General features: G+C 37.2%; 1 protein-coding gene across 1 annotated transcript in view; it reads right to left on the bottom strand.

Moving 5' to 3' along the window:
• Positions 1 to 20,725, bottom strand: part of WDR75 (WD repeat domain 75) — a gene marked incomplete at its 5' end in the record, with an annotated part of 41,516 nt that overhangs the window by 12,312 nt on the left and 8,479 nt on the right. Inside the window, 13 exons of the mRNA XM_079709881.1 lie at positions 717 to 811; positions 1,627 to 1,807; positions 2,270 to 2,427; positions 3,456 to 3,631; positions 4,720 to 4,835; positions 4,928 to 4,987; positions 5,845 to 5,999; positions 8,658 to 8,750; positions 9,192 to 9,311; positions 10,493 to 10,563; positions 12,318 to 12,442; positions 16,162 to 16,252; positions 17,141 to 17,206. Coding sequence (XP_079566007.1) covers positions 717 to 811; positions 1,627 to 1,807; positions 2,270 to 2,427; positions 3,456 to 3,631; positions 4,720 to 4,835; positions 4,928 to 4,987; positions 5,845 to 5,999; positions 8,658 to 8,750; positions 9,192 to 9,311; positions 10,493 to 10,563; positions 12,318 to 12,442; positions 16,162 to 16,252; positions 17,141 to 17,206 — 1,507 coding nt within the window. The remainder of the gene's footprint in view (positions 1 to 716; positions 812 to 1,626; positions 1,808 to 2,269; positions 2,428 to 3,455; positions 3,632 to 4,719; positions 4,836 to 4,927; positions 4,988 to 5,844; positions 6,000 to 8,657; positions 8,751 to 9,191; positions 9,312 to 10,492; positions 10,564 to 12,317; positions 12,443 to 16,161; positions 16,253 to 17,140; positions 17,207 to 20,725) is intronic.

Consider the following 20,725-nt stretch of genomic DNA (forward strand, 5'->3'; position numbering starts at 1 on the left):
AAATGTTAACCAGAATCACTGTAGAGAATATTTAAAAAAATGTTATCACACACATTATTACAAAGTAACCACAATGTCTTCCAAACATATACCTGAATGAGTAAAATGCCACAAAGTTCACATTTGTTAGGAGGACTGTGATAGGCTACATTCAAATTTAATGCTGTCAGGAACACTGCAGGTTACTATGCATTATGAACTATCAGAAACCTTCCTCAAATTGTTATGAGGATGGATAATATGGAGGGCAACAAAATCATACACTGAAGACAGTGGAAAAAGGTGAGGATAATGGAAGATGATTTGCTGACAATTAGGCAGTTTATAAATACAGTTGACCCTTGAATAACATGGATTTGAACTGTGAGGGTCCACATGCATGTGGATTTTAAAATAGCAAGTACTACCAATAACTGCTCAATCCAAGGTTGGCTGACTCCACAGAGGGCTGACTCTCTAAGTTATAAGTGAATTTTTGACTGCGCAGAGGGTCGGCGACCCTAATGCCTGCATCGTTCAAGGGTCAACTGTAATCAAAGTCTATTATTACTGGCATAGCACTCCAAAGTTTGGTGGTACAATGTACCACGTAAAAAATTATATATTTTCTGGGTAAAGATATGAAGATATCATCCAGAAGTCCTAAAATGCCGAAGATTAGTTAATGTCCACTTCCTATGTGCTTTGTCATCACTTTATAGCAAAAAATATCTTACATGCACAACTGAGCAGATTCCAACAGCACAGAATGCCATTTTCAGTGGCACCAAGAAGATACTTGGAACAAGTCAATCTCCCAAAGCAAAGGTGCCTAGATTAAAACAAGGAAGTTAACAACAGTCAGTTCTAGCACATGTAGTTACAAAGGACTGCAGACTTCCTGTACAGTACTAGCTTCGTGCAATGCAAATTTTTAGATAGACATGTATGTTTTTGTTCATAATTATTCTGCAGGAAAGCGGGTAAGGAGCACAACAGGAAAGGTTTATTTAGCTATTTTGTTTCTTTAGGAAAACAGATCTGATGACCAATTCTTTTCTCTAATATGCTGTACGGTACAATAATTGACACATATAGAGAAAATGTATGTGAAACGTACCAAGTTATTTAACAAAAACTCTTTTTTATGCTTCTTTGTCTCAAGAGGAAAATCTGCAATATGAATTCTGAAGAAAGTTTTACAAAGTAAATTCAGAATTAGACATGTGGGGAATTAGAAACAGCCATTTCCCATTCTGTCCTCAAATGCCCAAGTTACCGGAAATAAAATGGAAGATACTACTGTTACATTCCCTTGCCATTATTACAAACAGTGAAGTTTGAGCATAACATCGCTTTTATGAAAATACAGAGAAAATAAACATTGTTTGGATCTACTGAGGCTTATATATAGCTTCTATTATTGTGTAGTACATCCATGAAAAGTAATGCACATGGTTCATAAACCCAGTAGCTTAGCTTAGCTTAGCTTCCCAGTATTTTGGTTAGCTGCTGGCACCACTGACCCACAGGATACCTCTGGAGAAAGCATACGTTAATTACTAAAGTTTATGTGGAAAGACTTGTTTGAATTAAAAAAAAAAGAAACAAACCCAGTACTTCATACTCCCCCAATTATTTACCTACCTTATTTTCCCAGCTCGTTGACAAAATGTACATTTAAGTTCCCATGTCTCCGAATCCCATATTGTAACTATTTCCTCAAAACTAACTGCTAGTAAAGAGCCATCTTCGGAGAAACAGCAGTTAGTTGCTTGGTATTTGTGATAACTACCCACAAAGTCACAGGTCCAGCCAACAGCTTTTTCTGTGAAAATACAGACCATAGAAATAGTACAAATGCCAGATAATATTTTAGGGAATTTATAAGAAATATGGATTAAGAAACAAGGAAACACAACAAAAGACCTCCTCTCCAAAATTTTAGTTACAAATCATTGACTGATTTGAAATTTGTGTCCCTTCCAAGAGACCCTGACCTTCTTCGAGTGGAACAGTAAAGGGACTACTGCAAAAGCCCTTTTTACTGTACCCTCACAGATTGGAATAATTAGCACACGATTAATCAAGAATGTCATAAAATAAGTAAAGATTTGGGAGAAAAGGCATGTAAAAATGTAATCTCTCAAATCTTTTGAAATTGGGCAATATCCTATAGAATACAAAGTAGAAAATGTCCTCCCAGAATGGATACAATTCATGAGAGATAAATATATCAATTCTTAAAACTGTGCACTACATATAGACATACTATATTTAAGTAACTTACTGTATATATCAGAATCATCTGTTAATATCCACACTTTGAAGTGACCATCTTTACTTGCTGTAACCAAGGTGGGGTTTTCAGATTTTTCTGCCTTACAGAAACAGAGAGCTGTGATGTGGTCTTCATGTGGCATGTTAACCTTTGTATTGAGAACAAACCTAGTAGGAAGGAAACCAATTTATTTTTATACCAGGGCAATATGATATACTATCATATGAGTATTAAGAATTCCTTATATATTGCACATTTTACAATAGCATCTTTAAGAATGAGCAACTGATATATTATCACCTAGCATGACAAACAATTGAGTGTTCTGTCACTGATGGCCACAGGATGCAAAGAGTTCTAACACATTACCTCTGGCCTCGTGTAACGTACATAACAGAGGTGATTATAAACAGTGTCAGCTTACTGGTACAGAATGAGTATAAAATAGGGGTCATCAAAAAATGATACTTGAAAGGCTACTATACTAAACTGCAGGGAAATTGTGTAGAACACAGATACCTCACTCTTTTGAAAATAAGCAAAAAAGGAAATGGCTATGAAAGCCCTTATTTGTGGCAAGACGGTACAGAAAGAACATTACCTATTTCACTGCCCTGGTCAATACTTAATATTTAAAGTCACCCAAACTACCTCTCAAAGCTTGTTTCTGGTTCGACAGGACACTGCTGTGAATGAAAGATTATCTTGTGAAGATTCACAAGGCAATGGGCATGAAAGCACTAAGCCCAGTTCTTGACAAGGACTTGATAAATTGCTATTACAGCCATGGTATGGGAAACTAGTGGGCTCCTTATCTAATCAAGTCTACACCACACCACACCTCTACCACCTACCACTGCCATTTTCCCAAAGAAGGTAATATAACACTAATAAAAGAGCTAAGGCACTAAGACCTTTGCATTCTAATCCTGGATTTGCCTGGAAGTAGGTATGTGTTCTTGGAGGTGTCACTTCTCCATGTTTCCTTATTTATGCAATGAGGTGACTCATAATTTGGAGAACACCAATGCTTTCTCAGAGCAGAAAGCATAAAGGCTTTATTAGAGGAATAACACCTCCTTCATTTCTCTTAATATAAATTTATCAAAATGAAACATCGTAAAGACCAACAATTGAAACTAGAAAGTCAAATAATTTCCTGCTCTGAAATTAATGTCTATATAGGTAGTATTACCCTTGTGTTTTCTTATTATATGTCCACAGTTTCATTTGCAATTCAAGCTCAGTTTCCTTTTCTTGACGTTGTTCCACCGTTGCAAGCCAATTACCATAGCAGCCAAATGCAGCCTTTGTTAGCTCAATTTGGGTCAGACCGTAATCATTGATATATTCTTGCTGTATAATATCTAACTGATGGGTTAAAAAAAATCCAAAATTCTTATTAATGTAAATACATACATGTTAAAGCATTCAGGGAATGGCAATTAACCACATCATAGATACCTTCTGGAATCTACAGTAACAGATTTTTAGGTAAAGAGAAAAATGAACTAATCATTACTTACAGACATCGAAATTGCCACTGAAAACATGGAGCATATTGTATAATACCAACTTGGTGGTGATGATTCTTCAGTGACCTTAAATTTTAGTAACGACTGTGCTCCATTTATATGATACAGCAGAACTTTAGGTTACAGTAATGCTTTTCTTTTGTGTCTAAGAACAAACAGCTTTACATAAAATCTCAAAACTAGATTCCACACCACTAGAAACAAGGAGAGCAAAAATGAAACCTACAATTTTTAAGAAGTGAAAAAAGCACAACATTGTAAATAGGCCAGCATTTTCTTTATAATTGTTTCTTTTATTGTGTCCTCATCGATTTACTAAAAATGTATTAAGTGCCTACTATTTCCAGGCACTGTACTAGAAATGTACAAAGATCAATAAATTTCCTTTTTGTGAGAGGTTTAAAGGTGTTGGAGAGAAAGAGATAAAGTGTTACAGTGGCTGTGACAGAAATCTGTAAAGGGTACTGTGGGGCACTAAAGAAAAAGTGGAAATTCTGGATTGCATTTACCAGGATTATAGGAAGTGTTCCTCTTTAATCTACACTGAAGATTTTATCTTCAGCATGTACATATGATACTGTTTCACCACAAAGCAGAGACAGGTCTGTATTGTTAATCCGTATGCTCACTGCCTATCCTTATGACTCAAAGGCACAGATGTGTGCGACCGTTAATTTAGAGTGTAGTCTTGAACAGAATAGAATAGACAGAGCGCACGCAACAGTGCCAACTGGCTTACATGCAGACTTCATCTGCAATGGTGGCCTCAATAGAATCATGCTATAAACAACTGATAATACTGTGTTCAAATAACATAGGCACAGGATCTTGTTTTAGAAGCTATACAATAAGTTACTTGACCCCAGTGGTGCTATAAAGATATTTCATTAGTTTTAAGGCTAGTTAACAGATCAAAAATCTTACATTGTATAACTGTTTATCACTTTGGAGAGAATAAAACTGCAAGTGGCCAGGTTTCCCATTCAAAACCAAAGCTTTAGTTCTTGGGTCAATCATCAAACCGGTTAAGATATTTCTGTCTGCAAAAGAAGTGATGAACAATAGCTGAAATCAGACAAATATTCACTTTTAAAAATGTACACAATTCCACATCCACTGAGATCTGCGATACCTTTCACTAGGCCTTGAATTACTGCGGACGCCTCAAGGTTTCGGTGAATGATTATAATCTCTGTGGGTAAAATAAATAAATAAATAAATAAACAAACAAACATCTAAACATAAATAGGTCAAACCTTCAAGGTTTAAAAAAAAAAAAAAGGTGAATTTATATCATTCTGAAATATACCAGAATACAAAACAATTGAGTATGTTCAATTTCTTGGACTGTTACTGAAAATTAGGAATATATTTTGTGATTGAACAGAAAAACTAGGGGTAGGAATGAGGGCTTTTTCTGTTGGAGTCTCTAAGTTTTCTGCTGTGACTATGAATACATTAGAAGTGTTAATACAGAAACTTATATGCCCCAAAAGAGAGGGTTGTTTACTTTGAAATGAGTCACTGCACTGATGGATTGCTCAGTTATGCTCTCTTTTGAAGGGAAAGGAGACAATGGGCACGGGATTTACATCCAAGCTGAGGTGTAACAGGATGACCAACTGCTGGGGAGGAATCAAAAGACTGCTCCATTTCTGTCAGAATCCACAGGACTCCCACACCGAGACAATGGCTGTACCAAAGGAAAACCTCAGAGCATTCTTTCGAGAATGCCATTATATTGTAAAAACCTCCTTTATTCCCCCAATCATTCCACATGAAAAGATTTTTAAGTGTAAGTGGCACAACAATAACCAAATACACTTAGCCCTACACTTTCATAAAAACAACTCTGGAAATGTTGTATTCAGGTGGCATCTTGGGGCAAGAGGGGTGGAGGAAAGAGGAGAAATGGAAGAGAAAAAAATGCTCGTTAAATCCTATGCTGCTCTTAGTTTGAGGTCTCTTATTTTCCATCCCCTACAGATGCTACCTAATTTAAGACATTACACAAACTGTATTTCCTCATGACAACAAATTGGGACTTACTGTTATCGGAGTGTGAAGTAGAGAAGAGATCCCCTGCTGGAGACACTGAGATATGTTCAATAGTAGCTCCTAAACGCGGGAGGAACTCCTTATTCTTCTCTGCTGCCTCTCGCCACTCTACGAGGACAGACTCACGGCCACCACTCAGCAGACTGCTGCCTTCTCATCCACACAAAGAAATGAAAAGGACAGTGTTTGGGGGAAAAAAACAGGAAGATATAATCGATGTTTTGATTTTTCCTATGTTAGAGAAATAAACTATTTAAAAAAACATGCAAACAAGTGTCTTTATATCTTTTAATATACTTGCAAGCCAAAAGATTTAAAGATCACTGGTTCAGGGATTTTTCCTTTCCAGTAACATGTGACTACTTTGTTGCTGACAAATTCTTCTGCCAATAACTAGAAAAACTGGATGAAACAAACATCCTCTAGGCCCAGCTGGCTTCACGAGTAAACTTTTCCAAACATTTAAGGAAGAAATAAACCAGTTTTACACTCTTCCAGGTAACAAAAAAGAGAGTACACTTCCCAATTTGTTTTGGAGACCAGCATAATTCTGCACCAAAACTAGCACATCATTAAGAAAAGTACAAGCCAATTTCATAACAGATGAAAACTACCAAATGAAGTATCAGCAAGCTGAATCCAATGATATATTAAAAAGTTAAGACATCACTGCAGGGTAAAATTTATTGTAAGCATATGAGGTTATTTTAACATTTGAAAAATAAACCAATGTAATGAACTCTACTTACAGAAAAAAGGGAAATAGATCATCAGTATCTTAACAGATGCAGAAAAAGTAAAAGATAGAATTCTAGACCCATAATAAAAACTCTCAGTAACCTAGGAATTGATGAGACCTTTAAAATTTCATCAAGAATACTTACAGATAATCTATAGCAAATATTTTAGTGGTAAAACACTGAAAACTTTCCCCCCCGTGTTGGGAACACCAATACCACTTTTATCCAACATTAACTTGAGGTCCTAGAGCACTGAAATAAGAAAGGCTTAAGAATCAGAAAGAAGTAAGTAATAAATTAGATGCTCACAGACAGCATGATTGCGTTCAAAGCAGAGCCCAAACAGTTTATACTGTTAACATTTGCCTTAACTTATAAACAGTTCTCAAAAACCCTATAATTTGTCATTCATTTACACAGACAACTAATTTTCTTCTATTAACTCTCTCATACCTACACATTCACTGACAACCATGTACTATATTACTTCTCACAAATACTCACATGATTTAAAAAATAACATCAAGAATTCAACTCTCTAATAGCCAAGATGATCTGCAGTACTTCCTATATGAAAGCCACGGCTCACAGTGGAGGCACTTGGTATTCTCTTTTTTGAGTGCCAACTAATCTAACTACTCCTTGTTCCCCAAACCCCACCTGAGAAGGCCAATCCTGAATGTCCCAGGACTTAAGGGTAATAAGTAAGGCCATCACAGAAAGCTGTGACTAATAACTAGTGTGAGAGGAGGTGGACAAGATAGGTAAGGGAACAAAATAGAGAAAAGTCACAGTGACAATATACATCAACGGGTCTTGGCCTTTGGGCAGGGGCCACAGCAGAGAAAAAGAAACTGATGAGGAAGGGCAGAAGAAACCACCTTAGGTCAGGAGAAAATAACAACACTGCCTGAAACATTACAGACATATGTACACACAATGCCACAAACATACTCATTTGTATTTTTGGTGGGGAGGAGGGTGAAGATAAGAGTAGCCGATGTCTTTTATCCATAGGGTTAACACCCTCTTCAGTCTTCTGTTCTTCGTTCCCATATGTCACAGCTGTACTCCTGTTGTACTACTCTAAGTGTGTCAGGTTGGGTCCCACCCCCATATACCAGTCACTGATCCCCAAAATCAAAAGCACAAGTAGGCTGAAGATGCCTCCTGCTTCCTGAGGCTCCACTGAGTTAAACCCAAGTAAGCCTGTAGGAATCTAGAGCAAATGGTACTAAGACTTGTCCTGCCAGTCTCTGGGAAGACGTACAGGAAGAAGAACCACTTTCTCCAGGCACGTAAACTTCTGGAGCATCTAGCACCTCCCTTCCCCCACCCCCTTAAGGACCAGTCAAAATGTACTGACATAATTTTCACCACATACGTGTGAGGATGCTAACGGTAACCAAAGACAAAATGTACTTCTCCAAATTTCTCTTGAAGGTCATCCTATTTCCAAGGAGGTATTTTTACGCATTATAGCCACTCTCATGCAGCTTAAATGGAACAAAGATCTGAATTAACTTAAAAGAGTGAATGTGGCAATCTTACAGTTAAAAACAAACTTTCGAATTAGACCTAGGTCCAAATCCCACTTACGAGACATGTGACCTTAGGCAAGTTAGTTCTCAACTACAAATTTCACTTCCATCATCTGTAAAATGAGAATATGATGCCTGTTTTCAGAGTCAAGGATTAAATGAGATAATGGATATAAAGCATCAGCAGAGTCATTTGCTCCTGATATACTGTAGCTATACTTATGGACAACAAGCACTTAGCTATGTGCACATACATTGAAAAAGGAAAAGGAATATAATTTAAATAGGTTTATATTAACAAGAGACTTTATGACAGGTGTACTCTTTGATACTCTGAAGAGCTTTGAAAACTTAAGCATGTGGCATTGTGCTGAGCAAAGCCCAAAACACAGGGGTGATATACATGTGCTTAAAAAAATTCATTTGGCCCATGCAATTCTAAATCTTTCAAACTATAAGTACAGTGAATTAAAATACTTGGTTCACATACTTTAAAAATTCATTTTAAGTCTTAAACTTGTACTTACCTGTCGCTGAAAAAGCCAAATCCATAACCAAATCATGGTGCCAATGTAAACATGTGTATGTGTATTTCTTTTCATCATCAAAATTTCTCCTATTGGAGAAAACCAAAATTCTTAATTTGGCCAAAGGCATATGTTTATCAAGTTTACTGGTCTTAATGTGCAAAAAGTACTTTCTATTTCTAAACCAGTCACTTCTGCAAACAATAGGCCATCATAGTATTCTACTAGTTCAATATTCATTGTTACTCTCTCCTTTTTACTTAAAGGCTGACAAAAAGTTCTCTTCAATTAAATGATTAAGGACAAAATGGATTTACTCCTAGGGACAAGGATTGAAGTCCTAAAATAGTAAGTCTATGCAATGAAGAGCACAGTAATAAAAGAAAGGGAGGATGCCAAGAAAGCATCATCTCTACTATCAGCTGTCGCTTTTCAGTTCTATCCTTTCCCTGCACCCAGGTATACCCCTTTTCTGCAGGACTAATCTAAAATAAATAAATGATTGCCAAGCTCTTCAAGAGTTAACTGACCAAAGACGGATTTTGCCATCCCTGTGACCAGTTGCTATGCAGTCTTCCTTCGGGTGACACGCTACACATGTAAAATTGTTCTTAGCATGTTTCTTATTTCTTGATGATGATAAAGTAAACCTAGAAGAAAAATATTTTCCCTTGATTATGAAAGGCTTGGTAAATGATGTAGTACGGCAAAATGGAGGTCCCACCCTTATCAACCCAAACTGGTGAGCTCTCAGAATTCACTGAACATAAATGCACGATTTTTAAGAAAAATCATGACCAAGAATCAAGAATTTTGTTTTGTAAACATGTATTAATACACAATATAAACTTCATGTGAATAACATTCTACCATAATAACTTGTCTATGGAGGCCACCGAGAGTGAAATAGAGAACAGACAGTTCTTTTTATGGTTTTCTGCCTGGGAAAAGTTTGTTTGAATTTCTTGTTAAAGCTAAGTTTTTAGCATGAAGTATGGACAAGCCTGAAAAATTGTATCTGAGACAACTGGCTAATGTGTCCAAAGATGTCAGGATCCTTATACTGCAAAGGAAAACAAATGTTAATCTTGGCAGGGTAAAAGGGGAGAGGGGACAGTGTCATGTGAAGAGTGACTACTCATGCTTAGCACTAGTTTCTTTAAATACATTACCTCATTCATCCTTACAACTCTATTAGGTAGAAATTATCGCCATTTAAACTACATGTTAATTTGAAGTGCAGTGAGGTTCAATGGACTAATTTGACTCTTTTTTTTTTTTTTTTTTTTTTTTGCAGTACGCAGGCCTCTCACCGTTGTGGCCTCTCCCGTTGCGGAGCACAGGCTCCGGACGCACAGGCTCAGCGGCCATGGCTCACGGGCCCAGCCGCTCCGCGGCATGTGGGATCTTCCCGGACCGGGGCACGAACCCGTGTCCCCTGCATCGGCAGGCGGACTCTCAACCACTGCGCCACCAGGGAAGCCCTAACTTGACTCATTTTAAACCCAGGTTATAGCAAAGCCTATATTCATTCCTACAGCCATAAAATGACAATGTGGATCACCTAGGGAAAACTTTTCAAACCACATCCAATTTTGACGGCAAGTATACACAGCAGAATCTAAGCGTGAAAGTGGTTTTGAGGGGAAAAGCTCCCTAGGATTTTGTGACTAACGATTTTAACCCACTGTGGGTTAAAAACTCTACCTCATCTTGTGGTTTCACAATTACCTGTAACATGAAACAGCTTTGGGTCACAGGTATAAGGACAAATAAAATTATAATGAACTCTTGAGTAAATAAAATAAAGCTATCAAAAAGGAATTCTTACCTTGATGTTGTTTTCTTTTTGAAAAAATAAACAGACAAGTAAAAGTCCCGTACTGCAGCAACATACTCTCCCTGGTATTTCAAAGAGAAGATAACATTCACAAAAATAGTCAACACCCTTTAAGAAGAAATATTATCATGAAAGTTAACATGGGAACAATAAATTTTTTGCAGACGGAGAGTATATTAGTATGCAATGATATACTGGGTTGGCCAAAGAGTTCATTTGGGTTTTTCTGTAAGATGTCACAGAAAAACCCAAATGAACTCTTTGGCCAACCCATATTACAGTTTAACTATGGAAAGGATACTCCTACATTTACAATAATCATAGAAAATTAAAAGATGAAAGTAGGTCTTAAATCCTAAAACTAGACTCTCTAAGTATAATGATTAAATTTTTCTATTAAGGCATAATTTATACACCACAGAATGCAATGTTTGACATGTGTATAACCATGTAACTACCATCACAATCAAGATTTAGGACATTTTCTTCGCCTCAGGAATGCTCCGTTGTTCCTCTCTCCAGTCATTCTCCCAGTGCTCCCACCCCTGTCAGCAACTATTGATTTCTGTCACTGTAGCTTACTTCTCTGCCTTTTCTATAACAGAATACAACCAGAATGGTAAATAGATTTCATGTCTGGACTGTAGCTCAAGATCACCTTTTTGAGATTCACCCACGCTCTTATGTGTATCATTAGTTCCTTTTTATTGTGAAGCAGCATCCCAGTGAATGCATATGTATCATAAATTGTTTACTCTCTTACTGATGAACACTTGGGTTATTTCCATTTTGGAGCTATTATGAGTATTAATTATTCTTTTGCATGTCATTCTGTGGTCGTGTTTTCATTTCTCTACCTAGGAGCGGAACTGCTGGGTCACAGTAAAGTAAGTAAAGGCATATGTTTAACTTTGCCCCATATCTTTCCACCACTCAGTACTGTCATTCTTTAATTTTATCTGTTCTAGTGGACGTGAAGTGGTGTCTCACTGTGGTTTTAATTTGTATTTAACTGATGACTATGATGCTAAAGAATAATGATGTTTATAATGTTCAAGTGTTTTCTCTACTCTAAGAAATTAAACCTTTTCAGAACAAAGCCAAAATAATGCTACAAAACTTAAGACTAAAGAAACATGCTACCACAATGATATATAGGGGCTTTTGATGGTACTTGATTTTAATAACTTATGTGATTATTAACAAGGGATGGCTAAATAAGTCATGGTATGAACATCATACAGTCACTATTTCTGATGAATATTTAAGTACACACTCATGCTGCAGTGTTAAGTGAAGAAAAAAGGATGAAACCCTCAGATAATTATTCAATTTGAGAAAAGTTATTTTATACATTTAGGAAAAAGTCTAGAAAAAATTCCTCAAATATTACCACTGGTGAGATTTAACTTCTTCACTATATTTTTCTATAATTTCAAAATTTTCTATAAGGGCATGTTATTTATAGACATGGAGGTCATATTTTCAAAAGACACATATCTATAATCAAAGCATTTAAGTGGCTTCTACATGGTACAGGCTAAGAAGTACAGTACAAATGCCAAAACATTGATTTTTGGGGGGACAATTATAGAGTTTACAAGAGCAAAAAGACACAATCTACAAAATTAGGGTAGTCCTAAAAAAATCTATACTACAAACACATGCTAAAGTAGTAAGACAGATTTCTTAGTTACTAACAAAAATATTGTAACTCAAGGCAATATTAAATCACTATAACATAAAATTCTCAGAGGAAAGACTGCAGGAAAGAGATTTTATGTACAAAAAAGAAAACCAACAAAGCAAATTTTACCTCATTTCCAAAGGCAATGCACTTGGGTGACTGGTTTATATAATCCAAAACAAAGGAGAGCTCCTTAGCGTCTATTTCCTGACTTGATGATTTTGGTAGTTTCACTGAAACCAGCTGAAATACATCTAGCCAAAGGCAGCTATATTAATATAAAGCTTCTCTAGAGAAAGTGAAGATGTGCATTTGTTCATATAAAACTGTTAATTAGTACTCCAAAGTTAATTTGATGCTAAGATCATAATTCTAGGCTATCTGAACAAGTTGTACTCTTCATTTGAATATACAAGTTTTAACTGGAGGGCTAATTCCACAACTCATACACACACACACACACACGCTTCATATATGTAGAAATATAAAACAATTTGTTTTACTGGTGCATACTGCTTTCCAAAGTACTGAGATGAAAAAAAAGAAACAAAAAAACCCCCAAAGTACTGAGATGAGCTTTAAGATGGAGATGGAATATGATACATTGTTGAACTGAGCAGCCAAAAGCAACAAACCATCTGAGAGCTTTCAGAAATGCTATGGGCTTGCCACACATTCACAGAATAAATCTCCTTTTCTGTAGAACTGGCATGCTCTTCTCTTTGCATTCCATTTAAAAAATTTCTCCTTAAGGGGAAATAGCTATATTTCACTATGCTATTTCCTTATCCTCCTAGACTTTATAATACACTGTAATACACTGATCTACCATTTTTTGTTTTCCAGCCTGCTTATTATATACTCTGAACTCAATTCTTCTAGGCTTTTCAGTCATCTCAAACTTTACATGCCTGAATTCTGAACTCTTATTTTCCTTTCTGAACTTAATCTTCCCCCACATTGCCCACTGGAGGAAATGGCACCACAATGTACCTAGTTGCTCAGACTTAATCCCTGAGTCACCTTTGACTTCTCTCTCATGCCCCACATCAAACCAGCAGCAAACTCTGCTGGCTCTATCTTCAAAAGACATCCAAGATTCAATAAATTCTCACCACCTCTGCCGCTACCACCTTGCCTAAAGCCATGATCCTGCTTCATATCCTAAGTGTTAGGAATAGTGATCTCTTAACAGCTCTTCCTACGCCCACCCTTGGTCCCCTTCAGTCTCTTCTCAACACAGAAGCCAGTGTTCTATTACTACTAAGTCAGATCATGTCCCTGTTTTGCTCAAAAACCTTCAATGGTTTTTTGTCTATTCAGAGTAAAAGTCAGAGTCCTTCTAATCGCGTACAATGCTCTACATTATCCATTTTACTTTGGCTCACTCCAATCCATCCTCCCTGCTATTCCTCAAACACGGCAGGAATGCTCTAGAATATGCTTCTCCAACACAGCCGCACAGCGTATTCTTCTTTCTCCCAGGACCTCCCCTGATCACTTATTTAATATGTATTCTTCCAGTGTTGCCTATTCCCGTCCCCTGCTTTATTTTTCTCTAGAACACCTGTCATCTTACTGTATTATATGACTGATCTAGTAAGCTTAATGTCTGTTCAGTTCTCTGCAACCAGAACGGTATTTGGTACATGGTATATGTTTAATTAGCTGGTGAATAAATTAATTACAGTCAAGAAATGACACCATATAAGATAACGTGTAAATAAAAGGTTCATTTGTTTTTGAACCAGAGAAGCATATTTCAATATGATTTATACAAATTTCTATCAGAGACTCTGGTTTTGGACTGTGGAACAAAGATGAAACAAATAAAGAAGGATATGTTAATATATATTTTGAGATGCCAGTCACAGGGAATCTTTTTTAAGCCTTGTTCACATTTTTCGATAGTAACTAGGTTTTCACAGGCTGAGTGCCCACGATGTGCCAAGTACTGAAGAGTAACACTAGATTCCACCACGAACAGAATTCAGATGACATTACAGCATTTGAGGTTTCCAGTTAACTCCAAAAGGCTAATGACTTTAGATCTGAGTGAGCCTTACTTTAGATCTACAGTTTTCTATACTGGCTTGCACATTAGACTCAACTGGGGGAATACTTAAATAAACAGACAGGCCCCACCACAGAGAATCTTACATTTTAAGTTCCTTGGAGTGACTGTAATGTGTAGTCAGTGTTAAGAAATCACTTGTCCTACTGATACGGATAAAAACTTTCATTACTGGTATTGGCAACTACCCCTCCAACTGACAAATCATGCAGTGCGTATGGGGAGTGGCTACCAAACTAGAGTGATGAGCAGAACCACCTGGGGAGACACAAAAAAATGCAGATTCCTAAACCAAATCTCAGACCTAGTGAATCAATTGTCAGTCAGGGAGTTTAGAAACATGAATTTTTAGTAAGCATTTAGGCAGACATTAAGAATTCACAGGGCTTCCCTGGTGGTGCAGTGGTTAAGAATCCACCTGCTAATGCAGGGGATATGGGTTCGAGCCCTGGTCCAGGAAGATCCTACATGCTGCAGAGCAACTAAGCCCGTGTGCCACAACTACTGAGCCTGCGCTCTAGAGCCCGTGAGCCACAACTACTGAGCCTGTGTGCCACAACTTCTGAAGCCCGTGCGCCTAGAGCCCATGCACCACAACAAAGAGTAGCCCCCTCTCACTGCAAACAGAGAAAGCCTGTGCACAGCAACAAAGACCCAACACAGCCAAACGTTAAAAAAATAAAAGACCCAATGCAGCCAAAAAGAAATAAATTTACAAAAAATAAAAAACTCCCTAAAAAAAAAAAAGAATTCACATTTTTATATACAGAACAGAACCTAAATATTGAAAAGTGTTACTTTAAAATAGTCATCTGGTAAGGCAACTTAATTATTTTAAGAAATACACTGCCATTTCCAAAACATTTTTTGGAATGTCCCTTAGAGATGGTTTATGGGCTACATCAGAAAACTAAACTTACAGCTTTTATTCTTTCATGTCACATTTTTGACAGATAAAAATATTACTCATTAACAGAGTTGGCACCAAATGACTTTTAGCTAAGAAAGATTTGGCTTCACAGTTTTAACTATTCTCAACTTACTTAAAAGTCCATGATATAACAATCTGTAAATCTGGTTTAGCAAAACAAACAAACAACAAAACTCCCCGAAATCCAAACAAACAAAAAACCACTACCAGAACCCCCAACAAAAACCAAGCCAACGCCCCCCCACCCCCCTCCCCCAAAGGATTCACTTAGCTAATGAGCTGTGAGCCAATATAGCTGACTGCCCAGTAACCAGTTTAAAGCTGGCCTGTACTTTGAATTCTGAATACAACTCTATTTTAAGGAGGACAACACAGGGGGGACTGGCATTCTTGAAGTCTGAGATTAGAAAAATTCTTTGGATATATCCTTCATGTCAATGTTAAATGTATTAAATTTACTGCTAAAGGACAATTATTTGTAACCACTGAAGATATTCTAGAAATCCTTAAATGCTCTGAAACATGGCAGTTTCAATGGAATAATGTTCCAATGATAATGAAAATATAATAATAATTTAGCCACACTATTAGTTCCTAATCACCTGTTTTCTATACCATTTCCTCCAGATTCAAGATCAACGAATGGGTGTTCAGTGATGGGTAAAGTAATAGTGATGCTTAAGAATGACAGATTTAAGGTCAGTAGGAAGACACATATAGCTCAAAACAGCTTTAAAATTGGAGTTATGCTGTCCACTATCACAGCCATTTATTAAGTAATCATTCCCTCAACAATATTTCAGAAATAATACAAAGCCTCCCCAAAATGAATGCAATAGTGATGAAACCAATTTAAAAGCCAACTCCAAAAACTTCAGACTAAAACCAAAATGTTAAATTTGAGACACTGTAAAATGTAAAGAGCCACTCGATGCTATATATGTATAAAACAATTAATTATACTATACCTGGTTTTTCTTTATTTATTATAACAAAGACAGAATCCTCAGCACAGGCAAGAGTAAAGAGGGCATGAAGTTTACATCCAACTATGAAAGTCTGAAAGATAAAAAACACCATATTGTTCATTCTGTGCACCCCCCTAAGTTCCATAACAGGCAGGGATTTTTTTTAATACATTTTGCTCACTGCTGTATTGCCAACATCAGAAGAAAACCCGGCCTACGGAGACACTCAATACATATTTGTTGAATAACCTTTTAAGTTAATATATATAGATCTACCTGTTTCTTATCAATGGTTTTACAGTATTCTATTGAATGACTATCAAATTTTAACTGACCTCAAGATTATATTCAATTTTTTTTTCTACCATGAACAATGTTTTAAGAACTACATATAGCTGCCATTATTTCAACAAGAGATTCCTAAAGGTGAAATTGCTGGAGCAAAAGGTATTTATTCATTTTCAGTTTCATTCTCATTGACTGTGTACAAAAGTGTCTATTTCTCTACACTTTACTGCTATATTTTTTTTCAATCTGCAAAATGGATAAAGTGACTGGGAAAAATGCTGTGTTATGTACTAATTTACATTTAATTATTAACAAGGTTAAGCATCTTTTCATGTTTATTGGCTATTTGTTATTTCTTTTCTGTGTATTACATATTCTTACTTTATACCAATTTTTTTCCCATTGGGTCATTAGTTTTTCCTTATTGGTTTTTGGTAATTTTTTGTATATTAGGGATAATAGCTCTTGTAAATATTTTCTTTCAGTTTCATTGCTCATTTTTTGGTTAAAAAAGTTTAAAATGTTATATAGTCAAATTTATCATTTCTTTTATGGTGAGTGAATTTTATGATTTGTTTAGGAAGGCTATCTAAAAGGTTGGGCCTTATGGAAGTATTCAATAAATAATATGTCATTAAATTATGTTGCCATTCCTCTTCACATAATGAAAATGGAAGCTCAATCCACGTACCTTTATCAAAATGCCATCTATATAGTCCCACAGTTTAATCGTGCCGTCAAAGGAACATGAATACAGCTAGAAGGGTAAAAATAGTACAAAACTGATTAAAAAAAAAAGAACTACATTAAGATATCAAGTAACTTAACTGCTGATACAGAAGGCATTGCCTGTTCATTAATTCATTATCAGCTTTAAAGAGGTGAAATCATTTATTTATATTGTTTTTGCAAAATAAAAAAATCTTATCACAGCTCTTTGTAGAAAGCAGACCTGTCAATTTCAAGGTTTAATTAAAATAAAGAAAAAAGTCAACCCTCTATCTTCAAGAGGGAGATGGTAAGGTACTGAGTTATGAAAGGCACTTGAGAGCTTGTTGCTATTTTCCCAGAGCCCAGTCCTTTATCAGCAGAACTGCTTTTATCCTACATTAGTATCAAAGGAGTGTCTCTCAAATGATCTGAGAATGTCCTTTTTAAAAAGAAAATTTCCAACCCATCACGGACCAATATTTTTGTAAAATACAACTTAAGTTATTATGTACTTGGATGCTGTGGCAATGTCAAAGTGCCCTAAAGTTTTAGACACTCAATTTCTATACTTATCTCATTGTAGACCTGTAACCAACGGTTTGTGGCACTGGTCTGTGGGCCATACGTTGGTACCAACAGAATGCCTTTGTAGCATGTTTTTATTTTTGTCCCAGCAGACTGAGTTTTACTAAAGTCACACTGGAGTTTTTCGTTGCTGTTACTGTGAAAACACTTTATTTAAAATTTTGAGTTTTTTGAAAGAAAGATGGTAGAGTAGGAGGACATGGAATTCACCTCCCACCACGAACACATCAAAAATACATCTAGGGGGCTTCCCTGGTGGCGCAGTGGTTGAGAGTCCGCCTGCCGATGCAGGGGACACGGGTTCGTGCCCCGGTCTGGGAAGATCCCACATGACGCAGAGCGGCTAGGCCCGTGAGCCATGGCCACTGAGCCTGTGCTCCGGAGCCTGTGCTCCGCAAGGGGAGAGGCCACAACAGTGAGAGGCCCGCCTACCGCCAAAAAAAAAAAAAAAAAAAAAAAAAAAAAAGTACATCTAGGGCTTCCCTGGTGGCGCAGTGGTTGAGAGTCTGCCTGCCGATGCAGGGGACACGAGTTCATACCCCGGTCCAGGAAGATCCCACGTGCCGCGGAGCGGCTGGGCCCGTGAGCCATGGCTGCTGAGCCTGCGCGTCTGGAGCCTGTGCTCCACAAAGGGAGAGGCCACAGCAGTGAGAGGCCCGCATACCGCGAAAATAAAAAATTTAAAAAAAAAAAATACATCTACATGTGGAACAATTCTCACTGAAAACTAACTGGAAACTGTCAGAAAGAGTCCTATACAACCAAGGCTGTAAGAAAGATCCACATGGAATGAGGTAGGCAGGGAAAAGAAGCAATCAGGTTGGGACCTGTTCCACTGGGAAGGAAGACAAAGGAGCATGGGCAGAGATCTGCCCTGCAGAGTGAGTGAGCCGTTTGAGTCACATACTGGGTGTTCCAGTCCTAGGGTCTCACACAGGGAAGACAAGTTCCCTTGGCTGAAGTGTCGCTGGGACTAACAGTAGGGCAGTGGGAAGCCTGGATTCCACTCAAGAGGAGAGCACACATGTGGGCTTGCTCCTGAGGAAGAGGGTAGATTGAAGACTGCCTTAGTGGCTGCCTGGTTTCCTGTGACCGCTCCAGTACACGCTCCAGCCCTGCTTACTTCATGACGCAGCTCCACATTGGAGAGAGGCCTGCCGTGACTGAGGAGAGAGCTTGGCTGTGGAACACAGAAGCAACCTAGCACCTCCATCTCTAGCCCCACCTCTAACCAAGGTGACAGCTGCCAGCACACCCCGAGGAAAGATGTGACTTGTAGTTCATGTCAAAGCCAGCTCTCTTACCAAAGGCACTGAGCACATGCAGACTGCATAGGGATGCTCACACATAAGGATACCCCTTCAAGACTGGGATAAGTAACCAGTTCACCTAAATTCATAGAGACAGAGAAAGTTAAGTAAAATGAGAAGACAGAGGAACTGGTCTCAAAAGAAAGAGCAAAAGAAAACCCCTGAAAAAATTAATGAAACAGAAGTAAACAATCTACCAGATAAAGAATTCAAATCATTAGTAATAAGAATGCTAACTGAATTAGGGAAAAGAATAGATGAACATAGTGAGAATTTAAACAAGGAACTAGAAGAAAAAACCCACAAAAATACCCACTCAGAACCGAAGAATACAATAACTGGAATGAAAAACACACTAGAAGGAATTAACAGCAGACTAAGTGATAACAATGCACAAGTAATCTGGAAGAGAGAATAATGGAAATCACCCAAACAGAAGAACAAAAAGAGAAAAGAAAGAAGGAAAGAAAGAAGGAAAGAAGGAAGGAGAGAAAGAAAAAGAAAGAAAGAACAGCTCAGAGATCTCTGGGATAACATCAAGAGTACCAACATTCACAATACAGGGCACGTTATAGGGGACCCAGAAGGAGAAGAGAGAGAGAATGGGGTCTAAAATGTATTTGATGAAATTATGGCTGAAAATGTCCCAATCCTGAAGAAGGAAACAGATATCCAGGTACTGGAAGCACAGAGGGTCCCAAACAAGATGAACCCAAACAGAAAACCCTAAAAGTCTCCACTGAAAAACTATTAGAACTAATAAGTGAATTCAGTAAAGTTGCAGGATACAAGATTAATATACAGAAATCTGTTGCTTTTCTGTACACTAATAATGAACTACCAGAAACAGAAGAAAAAACAATCCCATTTAAAATCACATCAAAAAGAATAAAATACCCAAATAAACTTAACCAAGGAAGTGTAAGATCTATACTCTGAAAACTATGAAACACTGAGAAGAAAACCAAAGATGATACAATGAAATGGAAAGATATCCCATGTTCCTGGATTGGAAGAATTAATATTGTTAAAATGTCCAGACTACTCAAAGCAATCTACAGATTTAATGCAATCCCTATCAAAATACCCATGACATTTTCAACAGAACTGGGACAAATAATCTCAAAACTTGTATGGAACCACAAAAGACCCCAAATTATGAAAGCAATCTTGAGAAAAAAGAACAAAGCTGGAGGTATCATGCTCCCTTACTTCAGACTATACTACAAAGTTATAGTAATCAAAACAGGATTATACTGGCACAAAAACACAACACAGATCAATGGAACAGAATAGAGAGCCCAGAAATAAATCCACATACTTATGGACAATTAATATACAAAAAAGGAGGCAAGACAGTCATAGGAGAAAAGACAGTCTCTTCCATAAGTGGTGCTGGAAAAACTGGACAGCTACATATATAAGATTGAGGTTAGAACATTTCCTCACACCATATACAAAAATAAACTCAAAATGGACTAAAGATATAAATGTCAGACTGAAAACCATAAAACTCCTAGAAGAGATGACAGGCAGAACACCCTTTGATGTCAATCATAGCAATACATATTTTTTGATCTGTCTCCTAAGGCAAAAGAAATAAAAGCAAAAATAAACATACGGGACCTAATTAAACTTAAAAGCTGTGTACAGGTAGGAAACCATAGACA

Source organism: Hyperoodon ampullatus, assembly GCF_949752795.1.
Source record: "Hyperoodon ampullatus genome assembly, chromosome: 8".
Lineage (NCBI taxonomy): Eukaryota > Metazoa > Chordata > Mammalia > Artiodactyla > Ziphiidae > Hyperoodon > Hyperoodon ampullatus.